This window comes from Peromyscus leucopus, chromosome 3, assembly GCF_004664715.2.
Source record: "Peromyscus leucopus breed LL Stock chromosome 3, UCI_PerLeu_2.1, whole genome shotgun sequence".
NCBI lineage: Eukaryota > Metazoa > Chordata > Mammalia > Rodentia > Cricetidae > Peromyscus > Peromyscus leucopus.
The window spans coordinates 123,886,600-123,901,721 of NC_051065.1; the positions used below are offsets into that span (position 1 = coordinate 123,886,600).

The following is a 15,122-nucleotide window of genomic DNA, read 5'->3' on the forward strand; positions in this document are numbered from 1 at the left end:
CATATCTATATATACAACTATCTATATTTTAAAAAATAAAAATACATAATTTAACATCTAGCAGAAATGAAAAGGTATCTACTATACTAGGACATTTTTTAGGATCTAGTGGACAAAAAGATACATTATTTATTAGGATCTATTGTTTTTATAATAAGCAACAATAAAATATTTTGGTAATATTTTTTCAATTTTTTTTGAATATGTAACACCCAAGAAAAATTTTTTTACTACCCAATTTTTATTTCATTAAAAAAAACAGTTTTAATATTCATACAAACTTTTGTTTAAAAGATCACAATAAGACCAAAATTTCAATAAAACATCATTGAGAATAAGATATAAAATGCCAAAAAATTAACCCCTATACTGTTAGTGATGTAATATTCTTTTGAATTATAATAGGGAGTCTGCTCAAACAACCTTTGTTCATAGGAACTATAGATGACAGTGTCTCTGAGCTGGTATGCCTTCCTAGAGATTCTGCCATGGTACTAACCATGTGCCACCTTTTAAAAACATGTTATCTGGGGCACACATGGTGCTATATGTCTTTAATCCCAGAACTCTGGAGGCAGGTACAAGTAGATATCTGTGAGTTTGAGGTCAGCATGGACTACATAGTAAGTTTCCAGGCCAGTCAGGGTTATATATTGAGCCCCTGCCTCAATAAAAAAAAAAAAATTAAGTACCTTTTTATTCTCCTAGATATCCCTTAGTATATCAATGCTCCTCCACAATGTTTAAAACCAAATTCTGCTCTTCTATAAGCATTTGCTTAATAAATAACTACTTTGAAAAAAAACTAGAACAAGTACTAAACATTCTTACTAGATACTAATATAAACTGTACATTTAGTTTTATATTTATTTGTATTTTTTATTGTTTAAATTGAATCAGGGATCATAGACCATTATTGCTTTCATATATATTTTACTTCTCTACCCTTTTCATAACCTTAATGCAATTTTTTTATTGTAAAAATGTTGAGGTACCAGTTTAATTCGGATGTAGATTTGGCTGAAATAAACAAGACCTAATTGAAAATGCCTTAGTTAAGATAGAAGGACTTTACCCTGTGTAACAGAATGGGATAGCCAAGGCAAGCTTGGAATCTCAGCTCCATGAGATCCTCTGTGAACCAGGCCTCTCTCTTGCTATATAACCTCCTACTACAGTCCACACAATCCAAGAGGGCTTTGCCATCTTGATTGTGTCCCCAGTGGAATGAAGGAAAGGATATATCCTCTCCCTTTAAGGACCCCTCAAAGTTGCCTACATTGTTTTTCCTCATATACATATAACATTTTGCTGTAAAGAAAGTGAAAAATGTAATCTCTAGTAGGATCAGACTTGTACAGTTGAAAATTGTAAATAAGATGGAAGAAGGGAACAACAGCATTCAGTGTTATAGAAGGTCACTAGACTAATGGCACATGGAACACACTATGGACGATTCATGAATAAAAGCTGTTTCTAAGAGTATTAGTTACATATGGGGATGAGGAGAGTATTAATTCTTTAAAGAATGTTCACCACCCTATAGTTTGGTACATGGATGATGGACCTGACTGAGTGATTATAACAGATTTAAACTAGAATAGACCTAGACCTTGTTTTTGAGCAAGCCCCTCTGAAAGAATTTGAACTTTTAGTTCACCTTTGCTGAATTACTGGCACAAATAATTGATTTATAAGTGAATTATCATATTACAGACTCAAGAATACAGCTAGCAATAATTGTAAAAACTCAGAATGCAAACCAGTTAGGAAAACAAAACCATCTATTGTGGTTTGAATGTGAAATATTTATGAGTTTGAACACTTAGTCACCAGCTGGTGGTGCTGTTTGGAAAGGTTATGGAACCTTTGGGAGATGGGGTCTCACTGGAAAAAGTTAAGGCTTTATAACCTGGCCAGATTCATGTTCTTGCCTCTATACCTTTTCTATCTGCAACCATGCCTTTCCTATCATGAGGGACTGTTACCTCCAAGCACCAAAAGACAAAATGAAACTTTTCTCCAGTAAGTTGCTTTTTTCATAGTATTTTAATCACAGCAATAAGAAAGTAGCTAAGACAGAAACTGGTACCAAGAAGTAAAATCATTGTTGTGATAAACCTGACCATGAGGTTCTTAGGCATTAGGAACTGGTTTGTGGGAGAATGTGGAAGAATTTGGGACTTTGGGCTAGAAAAGCTCTGGAATAGTGAAAAACAAAGTTTGATGGGTTGTTCTGGTAGGATTTTGGAAAGTCAAATAAAGAGAGAAATGCAGATAATGGTGGGCTGGCGCATGATAGTTCAGAGGGAAACAAAGAATCTATGCAGGATGTCATTCATGTGATATTTTAGATGAATTAAAATATAATGGACTGATGTGCTTTGTTTGTGAATATCCAGGCAGGACACAATTCTACATGTTTAATGGTTATTACTATTTTTATGTAGGTCTTTGGTAATAGAGAGTAATAATTGGGGTAGAAGGGTATTAAAAATATGTCTCTTTCAAAAGAAGAAAGCCTAAGCTCCGATGTCCATGTGATTTCCAGTTCCTGGTAAGCAATTACCTAGGGAAATATTTACCTAGGTTGAGCACATAGAATCTGATAACTGTGATATGAACAAACCAGGCTCCAACTCAAGTGACAGCAGAACTTACTAGTGACTGGTTTTGCAGGCATGAGAGATAAGAAAGGATCATGAAGTCTTCTTCCACAGTTTCAAAGACTTTTGAGAACAGGCAGTATGTGGCATGGATAAAGTTCCTGAAAGTAGGCCCTGGGAATCCATTGTGTGAAGCTGTGAAAGTGAATCCTAAGTTGTATTGGAGACACAAAATATTAGAGATACCAGAATCATGAGACATCTGCCAAGGAAAGCTGTGGGTGTGGTATGAAGCCTACCTAGGACAAAGGCTGTATGTACTGCAGAGGGCAGATCTGGAGGAATGGGGCCCAGCGACTTTCATCACAAGCCCCAGATGGCAGACATGAAGCTATAGGATTTAGTTAGACTAAATACATTTTGCACCAAGAAATGCCCATGATCCTAGAGAGGCTAGAAGCAGAATGTTGTGGTTTGAATGTGAAATGTCCCCTGTAGGCTCATATATTTGAATACATGACTCCCACCTAGTGGTGCTGTTTGGGAAGGTGGTGGAAATTTTAGGAAGTAGAGTCTTGCTGGTGGAAGTTGGTAACTGGAGGCAGGCCTTGAGGACTTATAGCCCAGGTCCACTACCTGATCACTTCTCTGTTTCCCATGTAATATGACCATCCAACTTCTTGTTCCTGTTGCCATGCCTTTCCTGCTTGCTACCTGCATTCCCCACCATGACGGAGTATCTCCCCAGCAACTGTAAACCAAAATAGATCCCTTCTCCCAAAGTTTTTTTGGCCAGGGTGTTTTATAACAGTAACAAAAATGAACTAAGATACCATCCAAGCCTTGTTACAGGAGGAAAACATAAATTACAATGGACTTTTATAATAAGGTTACAGCTTAAAAAGAAATCAAGTATTTAAAATGAAAGGAAGAGACAGACAGGAGGACTAGAGATGAAAGAAAGGGGAAGAAAACAAAGAAAAAGAAAGGAAGGAAAGGGAGGAAAGGAAAGATAAAAGAGAAGGGAGAAAGAGGAAAGGGGCAGAGAGGAGAAAAAGGAAGGGGAGGGGAGGGAGGGAAGGAAAGAGGGAAGGGAAGGAGACAGAGAAGGGAAGGGAAAAGGGGAGGGGACAGAGGGGAGGAGAGGAAAGGGAAGGGAGGAAGACAGGAGGGAAGGGAAGGGAAGGGAAAAGAGAAGGGAAGGGAGAAGGGAAGGGAAGGGAAAAGAGAATGGAAGGGGGAAGGGAAGGGAAGGGAAGGGAAGGGAAGGGAAGGGAAGGGGAGGGGAGGGGAGGGGAGGGGAGGGGAGGGAGGGGAGGGAGGGGAGGGAGGGGAGGGGAGGGAGGAAGGGAAGGGGGAAGGGGAAGGGGAAGGGGAAGGGGAAGGGGAAAGAGAGGAAGGCAGACAAGTTTTTATAGGAAGATGTGGTTGATATATTGTGTTCCCCAATAAACTTATCTGGGGGTCAGAGAACAGAACAGCCACAATATTAAACATAGGTTTAGGCAGTGGCAGCACACGCCTTTAATCCTAGCATTCTGGAGGCAGAAATCCCTCTGAATCTCTGTGAGTTCAAGGCCACACTGGAAACAGCCAGGCATGGTGACACACGCCTTTAATCCCAGGAAGTGATGGCAGGAAGAAGAAAGGTATATAAGGTTTGAAAACCATAAACTAGAGGCTTTTTAAGCTTTTGGACTTTTGAGCATCAGTTCAGCTGAGATCTATTCGGGTGAGGACTCAGAGGCTCCCAGTCTGAGGAAACGGGATCAGCTGAGGAAGTGGCGAGGTGAGGTTAGCTGTGGCTTGTTCTGCTTCTCTGATCTTCCAGCATTCACCTCAATACCTGACTCTGGGTTTGTTTTTATTAATAAGACCTTTTTTTTGTTTTTTGTTTTTTGTTTTTCGAGACAGGGTTTCTCTGTGTAGCTTTGTGCCTTTCCTGGAACTCGCTTTGGAGACCAGGCTGGCCTCGAACTCACAGAGATCCACCTGCCTCTGCCTCCCAAGTGCTGGGATTAAAGGCGTGCGCCACCACCGCCCGGCTAATAAGACCTTTTAAGATTCATTCTACAGAAAGATCTTAAGGATGCTATATAAAACAAGTTAGTACACCCAATAACAACAAGTTGCTAAGTTAAATTTATTATAATACTTACTACTAAAACAAATTAGCATTCTTCTTACTTAATAAAACTGCATTGTAAACTATACTACTTACATTTCTTTCTTATAAATTTTAGCTGACATAGGAAGATTGAGAAATTCCAGCGAACAAATTAAAGGAGTATAAAAAGATCTGACAAGTTCTTTCTTAAGAAATAAAGTATAGGGCTGACGAGATGGCTCAGCAGTTAAAGAGCACACGCTGCTCTTCCAGAGCACATGATCTCAATTGTCAGCACCCATGTCGGGTGTCTCACAAGTACCCCTAACCCAGGCTCCCGGGAGAGTCAAAGCCTGTAGCCCCCACAAGCACCTGCACCCGTTTGTGCTCATACACACGCATAAAATAGTAAAACTAAGGAATTTAAAAAAAAAGAAATAAAGGAAAGAGTGAACCTCATTTATTAGAAAATGTAGACCCATCTGTGGTATAACTTTGTAAGAAAATCTTCTTAAGCCTCACCTGGTTCTGTTTTAATGTGGACACTAGTTTCTGTAACGTAATATTTTCTTCTTCCAGTTCCGTATAGTCCTGAAGGAGTCTGGTCTCCCGGAATTTATATTCTCGGATTTCATCTTTCATTCGTATTCTCTGTAGCTCCACCATCTCATTGTTCTGAAACAACAATATAAAGAATCAGTATAAAACTTCCTTATTCTAGGTTTTAGAAAACGTAGGGAAAAAAATACTTGTTAAATAACAGAAAAGATTTCCTGGAATTAAATTGGTACTGCCTTTTTAGATGACAATGTAATTATATCTAGCAAAATTTCTAAGCACAAATACCTGACCCTAAGCACAAGCAATTTGACATTTAAAAATCATCCTTAAACATATTTTCAAATTAATAAATAAAAAGCAAAGCAAATTCATGTTTATTCACACAAAGAATGGGAAATAGACTAAATTTTTGCTATTTGGAGTCACACTGAAATAAATTATTTTACTCTTGAATTATAAAACTATTTAAAATGAGAAATACAATCAGAGGGAACTTTAATGTGTTAAAATGGAAATATAGCTACAATATATTATTAAATATAAAAATAAGCTGTAGACTAGTATGCACAGTAGGATCTCATAAGTGTTAAAAATAAGGGAGTGGGCTAGAGAGATGGCTCAGTGGCTAAGAGCACTTGCTGTTCTTGTAGAGGACCTGGATTGGATTCCCAGGGCCACATGGCAGCTTACAACCATCTGTAACTCCAGTTCAGCATATTCTGCACCTTCTTTCACTTCCATAGGCACCAGACATGCATTCAGTGCACTAACATACATATAGAGAAAATACACACATAAAAATATATATATTATATTTGGTTTTTCGAGACAGGGTTTCTCTGTGTAGTTTTGGTGCCTGTCCTGGATCTCTCTCTGTAGACCAGGCTGGCCTTGAACTCACAGTGATCTGCCTGGCTTTGCCTCCAGAGTGCTGAGATTAAAGACATGTGCCACTGCCACCCAGCAAAAATAATTATTTTTAAAGTAAAGATCTCTATTTAAATAAATAAATAAGGGTGACTTCGTATTGTAGTGCACATCTGGATTTCCTGAACTTGGAATGTAGAGGAAAGAGGATTGGGGGTTCATAGATGGCTTGGGTTATATAAGACTCTCTCAAAAAAAAAAAAAAAAAACAATAAAAATGAATAAAATTAAAGAAATGCATATATGTGTACATGCACACACAAACAAACATCACTTTTATGTTATAAATATATTTGTGAAAATTCTCTCCAAATTTGTCAATAGTGGTTATTTGGCAGGGATAGGGTTAGGCAGATCATCACAATAAGCAGAGGACCTATTATAGCTGGAATTTTCCTGCCTTGCCCACAGTCAGGACAAATCTTTGTCACCCGCCAGTCCCACAGCTGCTCAGATCCAACCAAGTAAACACAGAGACTTATATTGCTTACAAACTGTATGGCCGTGGCAGGCTTCTTGTTAACTGTTCTTATAGCTTAAATTAATCCATTCCCACAAATCTATACCCTGCCACGTGGCTCGTGGCTTACCAGCATCTTTTCATGCTGTTTGTCAGGGTGGCGGCTGGCAGTGACTCCTTCTGCCTTCCTGTTGTTTTAATTCTCCTCTCTGTTAGTCCTGCCTATACTTCCTGCCTAGCCACGGGCCAATCAGTGTTTTGTTTATTGACCAATCAGAGCAACTTGACATACAGACCATCCCACAGCACAGCGAAGTGCAGACCATCTCAGACACCTGCACTCAGGCTTGTGGTCCTAATCATCCTCTATGCAGACCTGCTGGGTAAAGCCACAAGGAACCCAAGAACGGGCTCCCACAGGACATACAGAACATCCCACAGCAGCCTATTACTTTAATTTTATAACCTATGGATAACCACAATCAGGCCCTACATAAAATTCTCCATTGTTTAAAAACCCTTATTGGTAACCTCTACTCCATGTATATTTATACTGTACTCCCTTTCCATCTAGTAGAAAAAAATGCACTAACTACTCAACCATGCTAATTTATGACTGATATGACTTATCACTCTTAAGTATGAATACAGGTAATGAGTGAGGGAGAAACACATCTTTGTGTTCATAGCTTGGGAGATAAACAGGAGTCCTCAAATAAAAAGAGAGTTAGGAAATGTTATATTAAAACTACCCATTTTTTCTTCTAGACCTTTCAGAACATTTAAAATGCCAATATACATTGAGCTTGTGTATATTAACTGCTGTGGATATCTCTATATATAAATAAAGCACTGATTGGCCAGTGACCAGGCAGGAAGTATAGGCGGGACAAGGAGAGAGGAGAATTGGGGAAGGAGGAAGGAAAGGGAGACTGCCTGGAACCAGGACAAGCAGCATGTAAAGACACCGGTAAGCCACTAGCGACATGGCAAGGTATAGATTTATAAAAATGGGTTAATTTAAGATATAAGAACAGTTATCAAGAAGCCTGCCACAGCCATACAGTTTATAAGTAATATACGCGTCTGAGTGATTATTTTATATGTGGATTGTGGGACTGCAGGGCTTGGTGGAACCTGGAGAGAAGCCCTCAAGCAACAAATGGTGCCCAATGGCTCGAGTTTCCACCTTAAACCTGATAATATTTAATAACCAATTCTAAACAGAGCCAAAACCAGGTTCCTGCTTCATGTTTCATACGGACAGCTAAACACCGCAAAACGTGGGTTTGAACTACTGGCGGGTTCCTGGCGTGTGCATTTGACCGGCAGTATTTCGGTAATGAGGCATCTGCCAGCGGCACATTACGCTGTGTGGTAGATTTATTCTTTACTTGTATTAAAGAGAGAGAGAGAGAGAGAGAGAGAGAGAGAGAGAGAGAGAGAGAGAGAGAGAGGTTTCTGGGCTACATGCTACTTTGATAAAAGCATAGACCCACTATTTCTGAGACTTGATGACTCCCAGAGCTGGTGGAAAATATACCACCGCCATGTTGGGAAGTTAAAGTGGGTGGAGCCAGCAGCCACAGCACCAGTTTCAGGCTTAGAAGGCTGCAGTTTAAAGCAATAGGTTCACAATAAGACTGATTCAGATGGAATAGTTTATAATGCATGTAAAAATGTACACAGGCTTAAAAAAAAGAAATATATACTGTTATAAACAAATAGTTTTTAAAAATAAAGTCTTTAAAAAAAAAGTAAAGGTAATAAGCCATGTAAAGATGGCTATCACACAGAGAATCTGGATTATGTTGTCTTTGATATTCGTAACTAAAGAAAACCATTTGATTGTAAAAGCTGTTCAGTTATGCCAAAATGTAAATTTTAAAGGTACCTTGACTTCAAAATTTAGATATAGGATATGTTACTTTGGAAAAGAGGTTCTGCTTTTGTTTCCACAGAAAGCCAGAGGCTATGGATTTGTTCCAGATTAAGATACATCAGATTTGAGCAGCCAAGACCCCCTAAAAGGTCTCCAATGACACCATGGCCCAGATGATCCAACATCCGGAACGGTTTCAGGCAACTGGCTCAGATGATACACCCTCATTGACTACTCCATAATCCTAAAATTTTCTTTGTGTCCCCATAAGATACAGCGCCCACCTCCAGCAGGAAGTAGTAAGAGATGCTATGCCCAAATTCCCAAATATACTAAGCTGGCTTTGGAGATGGAATTGGCTCACTCCCCCTCTAAACCCAGACATATTGTTTTAAAAAAATGGTTAAGAGATTCTTGTGTCCCAAATCAGAAGAGCCCTCTGGTGTGGGACAGAGAAAAACCAATATTTTTATTTAAAACAGGTTGATTATAAATACAATCTCTTTCTAAAGAAAAAAGGGGATAGTTTAGGTATGATAGGATAAAAGGGTAGATTAATGAACCTACTTTTAAAGAGTAACAACTTGTTTAAAATGTTTTACATTGCTATAGATTTTAGTTTATTGATATAAATTTAAACTTAATTTTGTTATACTGTATATATATTTCTATTCTTGTGTGAGGTATTATGTTTATGTAACTCATTTAAAATTGTAATGGATAATTAAAAAATAGATTAATAATTAGTCATCTATGATAACCATATTTGTAGCCATATTAGTTAAATCTTCTAGGTATACTTATATATATTTCAGATAGATAGGTAGTCTTCAAACACTTCAAAGACATACAGAATATGGCATTTTAAATGTTTTAAAATTTTAAACTTTCTGGACAGTGAGACATGTCTGCTCCTGACAGCACCGATTTACTTCAGAGAGGAGTATGGACATCGAAGATACTCCATATGGAGTTTATCTTCACCTTGACAAAAATAGCCATTTGGGCAAGAAACGGTTCTTGCCTGGACTGCTTGATCAACTGGACATGCAGGACCCATAGGAAGGTAACCACTGAACTTTGCTTGACAAAATAGTCCTTCAGGTTCCTGATTTGCAGAGGAAACTACAAGACATTCTACAGGACACAGAAAAAAATGAATGAGAGACTCTATGCCTGTGGGCTGAAGACTGATGCCCCAACTTTACAAGAGAACTTTGACTGTCCAGGCTGTCAGCTGTCTCTGTCTACCCTGCAAGACTCCTGAAAGTTGCTTGCATCCTTCTCCCATTTCTCAGGTAGTATTATATCCTTCTGAGGTCTTTGATGTGGTTAAAGACTAGATACTTACAATTTTCCTTAGTTATAATAAAAGATAAGTTAGATATAAAACCTTAAACTCACAAATATAAGATAGATATCTTCTTTAATATTGTATCTGTAATTCTTACTTGATAATTGTTTTGTTATATGTAGTTTTACTATGTTGAAGTTAAAACCTTCCTTTTTGAAAAAGAAAAAAAAGGGGAAGTGCTGTGGATATCGCTCTATATAAATAAAGCACTGATTGGCCAGTGACCAGGCAGGAAGTATAGGTGGAACAAGGAGAGAGGAGAATTGAGGAAGGAGGAAGGAAAGGGAGACTGCCTGGAGCCAGGACAAGCAGCATGTAAAGACACCGGTAAGCCACTAGCGACATGGCAAGGTATAGATTTATAAAAATGGGTTAATTTAAGATATAAGAACAGTTAGCAAGAAGCCTGCCATGGCCATACAGTTTAGAAGTAATATAAGTGTCTGAGCGATTATTTTATACGTGGATTGTGGTACTGCGGGGCTTGGTGAAACCTGGAGAGAAGCCCTCAAGCAACAATTAACACTCTGCTAGAGCAAAATACAATATGCACCATTTCCTAAATGTATTTGACTATAAGACCTTTATGTTTTTCAAGGAATATTTTAAATAATTTATACACTGAATCATTGGAAACAAGAGTATTACATAGGCAGAGAAGCACAACTTCCAGCTACTTAGGCCCTAAACACAGGGAGCTGACAAGAACTCACCTTGCCCTCATACAGCCCAGGGGTCAGAGGCAGCCAAATTATTATCACACCTCACAGGTCAATATTAATTAGTCCTACAAATGATACATGACACATATTAACCAGGCCAACTCTTCTGTGAAATTCTTCATCTGAACATTTTTCTAAAAGTATACTCTGGACTTTCCAAGCACTTGTCTCCCAGCCCAAACCTCAGCACAAATAGTCTTTCAATCTAACTTGGTAATGCAAAGGAACCTTTACTTATTCCCTGGTGGTGTAGTACCTCCCTGCCCATCCTCCTAAGTAACCCTAAAAAAAATATAAATAAAAATAAAAACAACAACAACAAAAATTTTGCCTTTTGGGGAGTGGGATGGTGTTGGTGAGGCATTGAGGCTTAACTTCAGACTTCTGCCATGATGTTGGTGTTGTGAAGAATTCCTGGAAAGAAGCTGTGTCTGCAAAGACTGGCTGGTTAAAACTGCCCTGATATTGAGAGTTTGGAATGTTGCTGGTCCAGAGGCTAACTACCTTATCTTGGGCTACCTTTAAGACCATCAGTAGTCATTCCTTATCCACCTGTAGAGTGGTAGAACTAACATCCTATGACTAATAGATTTTTTTAAAAAAAGGAAAAAACCTTTTGAAATCTATTAACTTAGCAGACCATCCCAAAAGCTAAGAATGTCACCAGACAGCATTTGAGGCCTACAGAAAAGCTTCCTCCATCTTGCTATAACTACCTCTCTAATGACCCCACCAACATATTTTAAATATGTCTTGATTTATGACTTTCTTTGGTCTGCAAAACTATAAAACTTCATAAAACCACTTCCATGTTGGAACATGGAATTTGGGATAACCCAAGTCTATGTTCCCAGGCCACCAGAATAAACTATCTCTTATTCCCTTTAAGATGAGAGCTATGTTTAGTACTTCAAAAGTTTTTGATGCCAAAATGTGGGACTCTGAAAATGATCCATTTTTTACCAGAGGAAGAACCTGAGTGAAAGCCAGTTCCCTGCCTGGAACCATTGAGTCTGGGCTCCTTGGTGTTATTTCCTCAGGTGGGTTGTTAGTGAGTGCTTTCTGCGGCTCATGGGCCTCTCCTGCTTTGGTCAATAGTCCACTTGTTTATTCTGAGCTAGTAAATTAAGGATCCCAATAGAACATAAACCTTTTTAGTTTACTTTCAAAGTTCGTGGTTTAAGGTATCTAGTTCATTTGTTTGCTTTGAAAGTAACTTGGTTTAGAAACTTAGTTTGGTTTGGCTTGCTTGCTTGCTTTCAGATCTCTAAAGGCATTTTGGATTTTGCTAAAAATTGGAACTTTAAAGGCTGTTTGTTTTCTTGTTTTTTGTTTTTTTTTTTTTTGTTTGTCTTGGCTTTCTTTGTCTTTGAAATATTTTAATTTATTAACTTTTGGGCTTTGTCTCCTGACACTCCTCCTCAACTTAAAATTTGGGGTAACCTTTATCTGTGTTATCAGGCCATGGCCACTCAAAATGGCTCCAGAATAAATGATCTTTTATTTCCTTTAAGGTGACAGCTGTGTTTTGTGTGTGTGTGTGTGTGAATGAGGTTAATAAACCTCTTGCCTAAAGTGACTTAATAGCTTAGCACCCCTTCTCTCCCTCTTCCTCTCCCTCTTTCTTTCTCTCTCACTCTCACTCTCCCTCTCCTTCTTCCTCCTCTGTTGGACCTCCTTAAAAACGTAGTAGATGAAGTAAATCACAAAGCAAGACAACTGTTACTTAAATAATGGCATAAAATTAAAAAGTAAAAGACTAAGTAAGATGCATGTGGGAGCCCATAGAGGCTCTCTGTTAAGGCCTTGCTCAAGGTCAGAGAGTCTGAGCTTGCTTTACCCAGGAGGGCTGCATAATGGGATGATTTGACCATGGGCGTGGTTACCAAGTATTCTGAAGGATCTACACTTGGCTGAACATTATGCTTTGATCTTGCAAGGGCTTTTGCCTCTCCTCTTGGCATTGTTTAAAAAGTCTCAAGGCAGCTGGGTATTGACCCAGGGACCTCCCAAAGCTATCCTGTGTCTCTGTCTTTCACCTTGTCACTATCTTTCTTTCTATCATTTCCTCATTCCTCTCTCCTCCACCCAAGAACCCTTCAAAAGGTCAGGGGTGGTCCTCGACAGACTCCCCCTCAAATGTAAAAAGGTTAGACAAGATAATCACATCCTGTGAAGGAGTTCAGGACATGCCATGTTCACATCTTGATTATTTTAAGCTGAAAGCACTGGAGGAAACAGCAGATACAGGAAGGGCGTCCTGCACTTCCCTTTCAACCTGAAGCTGGCCAGAAGAGAAAAGTGCTGTCCTTCTTTATAAGAGAAAAACACTCTTATCATCAGAGACAGAAATCATGCTGAAATAGATTTATACAAACAAACTTACTAAGGTAAGTCTGATTTCCTACTGCCTTCTCTCAACAATTTACTAGGTCAAAACTTCAGCACAGGCAGAGGCAGAGGCAGAGGGGGCTCTGTGAGTTTGAGGCCAGCCTGGTCTACACAGCAAGTTCCAAGCCTGCCAGGAATACACAGTATGACCCAAAAAACAAAACTAACAACAAAAAAAGTTAAGACTGGAATATTTAGGTATTGGCTCTTAAAACCTTCCCTGCCTCCTCTTCTGAAATGACCCCTGAGCCTTAGGTGCAGGAGTTGTATTGTAGATGTACCCAATTTCTTAAGCTACTTTTATCAAATATGTTAACAGTAGCAGTTTGAAACAAAAAGGCTGAACCTGTCTTCCAAACTAGTTTATTAAGAACACATGGGCACTGATAACTTAAAAAACAAATCAGACCATTTAGAGATGAATCAAGAATGGAAGGGCTAATCCATAAGGATGACTCTAGCTAAGACTCCTAGCAATAGTAGAGAGGGTACCTGAACTGGTCTTCTCCTATAATCCTATATAATTTCCTATAATCAATTATAATCCTATAATTGGTGATTACCCTGATTGTCAACAGAGCACCTTCATCTAGTAACTGATGGAAGCAGATGCAGAGATCCACAGCCAAGCATTAAGCTCCAGGAGTTCAGTTGACAAGAAGGAGGAGGGATTGTATGAGTAAGAGGGATCAAGATCATGGTGGAGAAACCCAGAGACAGCTGACCTGAGCTAATGGGAGCTCATGGACCCTGGACCAAGAGCTAGAGAGTCTGCATGGGACAGACATAGGCCCTCTGCATGTGAATGACAGTTGTATATATTGGTCTGTTTGTGGGGCAGTGGGATCAGAACCTATCCCTGGCACATGAGCTAGCTTTTTGGAACCTATTCCCCATGCAGGCATGCCTCTCCCAGCCTTGATGCAGTAGGAGGAGCTTGGTCCTGTCTTAACAAGATATGACATGCTTTGTTGACTCCCATAGGAGGCCTGACCCTTTCTGAACAGAGGAGTGGACACGGGGGATAGATGGGAGGTGGGGGGAGGGAACAGGAAGAAAGGAGGGAGGAGAAATTGTGGTTGATATGTAAAATAAATGAAAATTTTTAATAAAGAATGGAAGGACTACCAAAATAACTGAAACATAAACATAACACTTGTAAACTTTACACATATTATTATATGGTGAGAGCTAATATTGGTTAGTATATCAAAAAGGGAATTTATGTGCTCAATCTACATTCCTAGAAGTGGTTAGGTAAGAAGTTAGTAAATACACTGTTAGGAGTTCTTGGAAGCACACAAGAAAATCCTTGTAGGAACCAGCTATATATATATACAAAAAGCTAAAATATCACCAAGACTTCTTAAGTCATGACTTGACCTTTGGAAAAGTCCTTGACTTTTCCGAGTAGCTTTTGTGATAGTAGCTGGGTTCCATTACATTTTTCTGCAGCCTGCAGCAATATATTAATAATTAAATGGTGTATCCTTGGTGTCAGAGTAGATACAAAGAACAATAAATAGGACAGAAATGGGCAGAAGAGAGCTCAAAGAAAGCAGACCAGAATATAAAGTCACAACAGAATAAAGACAGAATGATGAAGCACTAAAAGTAAATATTAGAACATAACAATTGGCAGTGGATTTCTATAATTTGAGAAGGGTCAAAGAAAAAAGACAGGGCAAGATAGTCAACTTAAAACTGTTAAAATTTAGCCAATAGGAGATAGTCAGTAATTAAAAAAAAAAATTACCAAAACCTCAATGTGTCAAAAGGAAAACAAATACAACAAGCAAATGATAAGCAGAGTAAAAAACTCGTACCAAAAGATTAAGAAAAATAAATTAGTATTTAGCAAACACTAATAGTAGGACACTAAAATCTAATAAATGTGCAAATTTTAAGACAAATAAATTATTCCTTTGGGCTAGAGAGATGGCTCAGCAGTTAAGAGCACTGGCTCTTAATTGAACCCAGGTTCAATTCCCGGCACTCACATAGCAGCTCACAACTGCCTATAACTCCAGTTTCAGGGGATCTGACACCTTCACAGAGACATACATACAGGCAAAACATAAATGCACATGAAATAAAAATAAGTAAATTAT

At 38.7% G+C, this 15,122-nt stretch overlaps 1 protein-coding gene across 7 annotated transcripts in view; it reads right to left on the reverse strand.

Annotated features, from left to right (window-relative positions):
* Positions 1-15,122, reverse strand: part of Bicd1 (BICD cargo adaptor 1) — a 188,755-nt gene that overhangs the window by 59,050 nt on the left and 114,583 nt on the right. For all 7 annotated transcript variants that reach the window (XM_028892395.2, XM_037203957.1, XM_028892392.2 and 4 more), the window contains exon 3: positions 5,237-5,389. In XM_028892395.2, coding sequence (XP_028748228.1) covers positions 5,237-5,389 — 153 coding nt within the window. The remainder of the gene's footprint in view (positions 1-5,236; positions 5,390-15,122) is intronic.